Source organism: Triticum urartu, chromosome 2A (assembly GCF_056163025.1).
Source record: "Triticum urartu cultivar PI428250 chromosome 2A, HENAU_Tu73, whole genome shotgun sequence".
Taxonomy (NCBI): Eukaryota; Viridiplantae; Streptophyta; class Magnoliopsida; order Poales; family Poaceae; genus Triticum; species Triticum urartu.
In genome coordinates this window covers 188,069,538-188,076,893 of record NC_141874.1, presented here as the reverse complement: position 1 = coordinate 188,076,893, position 7,356 = coordinate 188,069,538, and the positions used below count along the sequence as shown (strand labels likewise).

The 7,356-nt window shown below is 45.7% G+C and overlaps 1 protein-coding gene across 1 annotated transcript; it reads left to right on the top strand.

The window, feature by feature from the left end:
* The first annotated feature begins 3,258 nt into the window (after positions 1-3,258).
* Positions 3,259-5,010, top strand: LOC125536640 (organic cation/carnitine transporter 2-like). The gene has a single exon (XM_048699892.2). The coding sequence runs from the start codon at positions 3,325-3,327 to the stop codon at positions 4,906-4,908; it is 1,584 nt and encodes a 527-aa protein (XP_048555849.1). The 5' UTR covers positions 3,259-3,324; the 3' UTR covers positions 4,909-5,010.
* Positions 5,011-7,356: the final 2,346 nt, after the last annotated feature.

Genomic DNA, 7,356 nt, shown 5'->3' with positions numbered 1-7,356 from the left:
TGCCGAAGCGGAAACGAATACAGAAACCCCGGAAATGAATACGGAAACAAACACTACCGGAAATGGACATGGAGCAAATACAATGCGGATACGGAAATAGAAATAGGCATCGATCGAAACTTAAAAACCCCTTGAATCATAGAGAAATACACACAAAAACAAACAAATTTAATGAGTTGTTAACATGGCTACAAAATAATACCATTATGTTAGCAACTTAGCATAGTATTGTAATAGTACCGGACAATTGTGTATAGGGTCAAACTGAGTACATGTGTGGTAGTAGAAGTTGGGCCTCAGATCCATTCTACTAATTGTGTCATTGTGTTCACTTTGGTGGTTGGACTACAAAGCAGTTATAGGTCTATAGTAAAAACACAAATTCCATATTCACGAAAACGGAAAGTTCCGTTTCCATGCATGTTCCACCGGAAAACACCGTTCCGTTTTTGTTTCTGTTTCCGCATAAAAAATCCCAGTTCCACTTCCGTTTTGCAAATTTCCATTTCTGTTTTCATATTTCCTCTCCGTTTCCATTTTTCCGCAGTTTCCACTCAATTTTCATCCCTAAAGACACTACATCAAATATACATTATAATTGCTTGATAGTTCATTTTTTCTAGTGAGATAGGGCCTCATTTTTTAGTTTCGCACAGGGCCCCTGATTTTACCAGCCCGGCCCTGTTCTCTCCAATCTATTCGTTAGGTTTAGCCAACTAGATTAATTTATCTTGCTACGGGAGAGATGCTTTGTGATGGGTTTGATTTTGTGGTGCTCAATGCCAGTGACAGAAAGAGACATGACACGTATTTGTATCGTTGTCATTAAGGATAAAAAGATGGAGTTTATTTATATTGATTGGGTTTACTTTGTCTACATCATGTCATCTCGCTTAAGGCGTTACTCCATTCTTTATGAACTTAATACTCTAGATGCATGATGGATAGCGGTCGATATGTGGAGTAATAGTAGTAGATGCAGGCAGGAGTCGGTCTACTTGTCTCGAACGTGATGCATATATACATGATCATTGCCTTAAATATCGTCATAACTATGCGTTTTTCTATCAATTGCCCAACAGTAATTTGTTTACCCACCGTATGCTATGTTCAAGAGAGAAGCCCCTAGTGAAAACTATGACCCCAGGTCTATCTTTATCGTATACTGCAATTTATTTACCGTTATTTTATTTTGTGTTTTTGTTTACCTATCTATCACCACGAGATTTGATCCTTGCAATTAACCGCCAAGAGATTTGATCCTTGCCAAGTATGATCGATGATATGGTGGCAGTTTTCACACATGTGACAACAAAGTTAGAAAACGCAGAAATATATATAGAGGAAAATCAAGAAAGGTAAACAAATCTAAGAAAAAAGACAAAAAGTTGGAAAATAGTAAATGTGAAAAATGCAGATACATGAAAAAGGAAACATATAGCACAGGAAAACTTGAAAAGTTAAATCTTCTTTTGGAATTACGGAAATATAGAATGAATAAACATAGAATTATTTTGAAAAAAAGAAACACAAGATATTTTAGAAATAGTGTATAAGTACCCATCAAGAATAATCACCACCGCCATCTTTATTTTTCTTTGAATTACTATTTTTTGGTGCTTTCATTTTGTATTTTTAAATGTTTTCATTCTATTTTTTCCACATTAGAAATTAATCTAAAGTCATCTTCTGCTTGCGAGCTCATACAAATGAGCCAGCGATGAACAGTAAAATCTAAAATATTTGAAAACAAATTCGGAATATTCTGAATTTTTTTTGTGGCAAACTTCGAAAAATGTTTTTGAATGTTTGCAAAGTTTCATCTGGAATGCCATTCACGAAAGTCACGACAAAAAAAACAAAATCAACATTCTAAGTTGCGTTCGACAATAACACTTTTGGAATATCGATTTTTTTGCCACGACTTCCACCAATGTCATTCCATGATGAATATTTGTGAGCAATCGGAACATTTGTCAGTGTTTGCGACAAAAATATTCAGAACTTTCTAAAATTGTTTCCAATTTTTTTGGGGGATTTTACCGCCAACCGAGTTCATTTGAGCTCGAGTTCAGAAATACTATGTCCAAAGAAAATCTATTTTTATCTACTTACATAGATGGATATTATGATTTTTGTGTCCTAACCATGCTGCCAGTGAAATCGTTGCGACATCATCGGTTACAATGTTTCATTGTGGCCATGAAGTAAATTTGCCTGGTTTCAAGAGTTTAATGTCGAAGATTTGTGACACATATTCAGGGACACAGACTATGATACTAGCATAGAATCAACCAACCGTCCATGGAAAAAATGAACTGAAACGACATTGGATGCAGTTTTAGTTCGTGATTGCTAGATCTCAGTCGACCGAGACTTAACGAAGTCTCAGTCAATGCTATATTCGTGAGATCTTATGTGGAGATCCGTGTAAATTTTTCTTTTAGTTTTTTCTTTCTTTTTACATGTTCTACTCTTTCCGTCTTGTAATAGCGTTTTTTACGCTAGTGTAGTGTTATAAACGCTCTTATATTAGGCTTCGTTAAGTCTCAATCAACTGAGAAGACACACTCATTTTAATTAGGTAACTGAAACAGTCAAGAGACATCGCTGAACATTCCAAAACCAAGTAAACACATGACACCCTAGAAGTACCATGACCCCATGCGAGATTTTTGTGAGCATGGCCCTAAGATTTGGGTACCTTGATTAGCACCATCCTGGAAAGGGTAGCCAAGATAGTACTTTTCCCCCTAAAACAATAGCAACGGCACTTTGAGTGAACGTAAGAAGGATTCCAAGACAAAAATAGCAAAGAAGCTTTTGATGTACCCATACGGCGGCACCAACTGGAATCAATCCAAGAGATAAGGAAGTTTTATGCCGGGTTTTGTCAAATGATCTGGAGCTAGCTAATCGCCGAGCTCCTACGCAAGAACATGCCGATCAATATCGTGACTGGGTTTCACATGATGGCGGTGGAGCAGGAGCGCCGTAGTACGTAGAAGAGTGGGTTACCCTAATACCCCTATGCATGGCCCGTTGCTTACGTGGACCCTCGGGTCATCAAGTATACTACGCCCCCTCCCATATTCTAACATATCGTGACTGGATCTCACATGTGTCCCCCCTTATTCAATCCATGAATAATGCAGCTCGTCGATCCCCGTAGCGATCGATCTTGTGCGTCGGAATCCTGGTTGGAGCGCTGCTCCGTTGACGTACACTATCCCGCCCGTATAAATACCCCCGCTCTCATCCTTCTCCCCACACAGCCAGTGAGCAGCCAAGATAAGCTAGCGGCAAGCACACCAAACCGTGCGAATGTCTGACACGGCCGCCGCCCCGCTCCTAACAAGCCACAAAACAAGGCCGGTCAAGGCGCCGTCGATCGATGACACCATCGAGACGTACATGGGCGCCACAGGCGCCCTGCAGCTCCTCAAGGCCGTCCTGCTGGCCTTCGCGTGGGCCTTCGACGCGCAGCAGGTGTTCATCTCGGTCTTCACCGACGCCGAGCCGCAGTGGCACTGCACCGGCGCCGACGCGTCCTGCTCGGCCGCCGTGGCCTCGCCGTGCGCGCTCCCGCCCGGCGCGTGGGCGTGGGACCGGCCCGCCGTGACGTCGGTGGTCTCGGAGTGGTCGCTCAAGTGCGCCGGCCCGGCGCTCGTCTCCCTCCCGGCGTCCTCGTTCTTCGCCGGCTGCCTCGCCGGCGGCTTCCTCCTCACGACGCTCGCCGACTCGCTCCTGGGCCGCAGGAAGATGCTGCTCGTGTCCATTGTGTCCATGTCCGTCGCTGGCGTGCTCACCGCGTTCTCGCCGAACGTGTGGGTGTACGCCGCCCTGCGTTTCATGTCCGGGTTCGGCAGGTCCATGGTTGGCACGTGCACGCTCGTCCTCTCCACGGAGCTCGTCGGCAAGAGGTGGCGCGACACGGTGTGCGTGGCGGGGTTCTTCTGCTTCACCCTCGGGTTCCTGTCGCTCCCGGCGCTCGCCTACACGTTCCGGGAGGAATCGTGGCGGAACATGTATCTGTGGACGTCCGTGCCATCCCTCTGCTACTCCATCCTATTCTACTTCCTCGTCCAGGAGTCACCGCGGTGGCTGCTGGTGCGCGGGCGCAAGCAGGACGCCATCGAGACGCTGCAGCAGATCGCTTCGCTCAATGGCAACAGCATCACGTCCAGCTTCTCCATGCTGCACGCCTGCACCATGAACAATGACACGGCGGAGGAGAGCGGCGGCGACAGCGTGTTCGCCACGCTGCACTCGATGTGGGAGCGCCCGTGGGCGCTCCGGAGGCTGGCGGCGATCATGACGGCCAGCTTCGGCGTCGGCATGGTCTACTACGGCATGCCGCTCAACGTCGGCAACCTGGGGTCCAACCTCTACCTGAGCGTCACGTACAACGCGCTGGCCGAGCTGCCGTCGTCCATCCTCTCGTGGCTCCTGATGGGCAGGATCAACCGCCGGAGCTCGGTGATCGCGCTCACCGGGGCGGCGGGGGTGTGGAGCCTCGCGTGCGTCATCATCCCGCAGGGCGCGGCGCGGATGGCCGCGGAGCTGCTCTCCTTCTTCGCGACGTGCACGGCGTTCAACGTCATCATGATGTACTCCATCGAGCTGTTCCCGACGTCGGTGCGCAACTCGGCGGTGGGGCTGGTAAGGCAGGCGCTGGTGCTGGGGGGCGTGGCGGCGCCCGTGCTCGTCGCGCTGGGCCGCGAGAGGAGCTTCTTGTCGTTCGGCGTGTTCGGGCTCGTCGTCGGCTGCTTCGGCATGTTCGCCGCCTGCCTGCCGGAGACGCGGGGGAAGGGCATGTCGGACACCATGGACGAGGAGGAGCACAAGGAGGCGGCGGTGGCCGCCTGCACCGTCGACGATGCGGACTGTAACAGCGACCTCGTGTAATTAAAACTAAACTGCGGGTTGATGTACAAAGTTAATACCATGCATGCTCCCATTCCAATCAAGTAAAACTGCTGCCAGGTCGCAGCACATTACCGAACCCAACACGTGAGAACTACTATGGTCCTGAACATTTCAGACAAAAAAGATTCAATTATTATAAAACAGCTGGTCGTCCGAGTCACTGGTGACTGGTGATGCCAATGATTAGATGAGAGATCGGAGCTTATTCTAATTCTCCATGGAATCTGCTTGGAAGATGCTGATAGATTCGTCGTACCATACAAATATAAAACATGTATATATACCAGGCTAATTTGACCATGCATGATAGCTGTCTACTTATGTCGGCGCGTGTAAAAGCACATAGCCGTGTTGCACCCTGCCGCCATGAGAATGGAATACTGATTCCACCCATTTTTATTTATGCGACCTATATTGAATTGATTTGTCTTTTTGATAGTATTATGTTGACTTGGAAACCGTATTTCCAAGATGGCAACGGATAAATATTTGGCAACAAAATTGTAGTTTTTTTCATGAAACAGGTAATCACTCCTTTCCATGACTTGAGCATAACAGCAAAGGAAATGTTAATGATGAGACGTCATCTCAGAGGTTTTTCTTGAGCAAACCCATTATTGTTGGGGATAGCTGGTAGGCTCATGAAGAGTCAAAATATCATAAAGCACGAGGTTCACATATTAGATGGGTTCAGATACATTTCATATCAGATATATTATCCATTCGGACAACACTATCCGTCTACTAGGACGATGTCTATACCACCACTACCCAGGTGATCATCTACTCGGCAGTATGACTCATTCAGACGTGCGAAGACCAACAGTCAGCAAGGCGGTTGAAGCATCATCTTCATAGTGAAGGTTTCACAGTGGGCTGATATTATGGCATTGATGCTCCATTTTGTAACATAAAAGGTGAGAGGGTGGCGTACTCTATATAAGCCACCCCCTACCACATAGCTCGGGGGCCGTGGCTCCCTCATTCTTCTCCCCTTACTCTCTCGCCACTTAGCTTAGGCTTGGAGACACACTCTCCCCTCTCTCTCTCACATACACCATGTAACTCTGTGTTCATGCCAAATCATAGAAAGCCTCTCTGAAGCAAGAGACGTAGAGTTGTTATCTCCACCGCAAGAGACCCGAACTCGTTAAAAAGCACCGTGTCACCCGTTTACATCTCGATAGACCATGCTTCTTTACCCTACCCCTTTCAACTGTCGGAATTGTTCCCACGACAATTGTGACACGTTTAATTTCTGTGTAAGAATCTCAAAGCAAGACATGTGACAATAATTGTTCGCTCCTACGCACCACTTTGAACGAACTTTGAGCTGTCAGCACTAAAAGGTTCACCCAGGATAGGCAATATGAGCGAACACATATGGATGACAAATTCTATTTTTAGAGCATGCCAATTTTTCACAAGTTCCCTTTGATGTAGCATGGCAATTTCTTCCGCCGGAATGGTAAATCCCGAACAAGTTGGAAAATTACCTTTTTAGACTGGCAATTCTCCAATGTTTTTTTTTGACATGAATTCTCCAATGTTGCTTCATGGGAAATCCCTGAAAATACATGACAATTACTCTGTTGCAGCATGACAAATTCCTGATAATTTTCTGCTAGCAAGACAAAATTTTCTTTAAACATGGCATTTTTTTATATAATGGCATGGAAAATATATCTAATTTAGCATGATAAGTCTCGAGCGTTTGCCGCGCCTGGTTTTCTGAGGGACACTCCTAGTTCATGACGTTCTCTCGGATGACCGCCCGTAGGGAATGATAGTTTACTCAATCTCCCTGGGAAATGTTTGCATAATATTAGGGTCCTAACGGCAATTCATCAGTAGTTTGAAAGACAGGTGGCGAAAGGGAAGAAAGTGAGTTCCACATACTGACAGGAAGCGCACCGCACATATTCGCAATTGGGACGCGCACTATGAAACGAAAAACCAGACAACACCCATGCAAAATAAAGATGAGGTATAAATGTAACTTTGGTTAATTTCACATAAATATGAAGGTTCAGTTCATGTCGCTGGGGATTGTGTGTGAGATGAGGATGGGGAGTAGGATGGTTGAGCACATGGGAAATCTATGCACGAATCTTAAAGCAACATACATGCCTTAGATAGGCCTAAGGCACGCGGAGATGATTTCTGATCCATGGTGTCTTTTTTCCCTCGTGAGAAACTTAAGATTTGTGCGCACTTTAGATCTAGGGATCTTTTTCAACACACGGTACAAAGCAAAACCGTGATTGTTGAATCTCAAGAACTTACCTCATAAATTGGTCGAAAGTGTTGCACGTTTGTATGTTTGAATAACACATGAATGTTGTTTTCTCCCAATTAGAGACAGGTATAGGAGATATGAGCCGTCATGGATATGAAATTTTCCTGTGTTGCAGCCCTTCTTGTTTT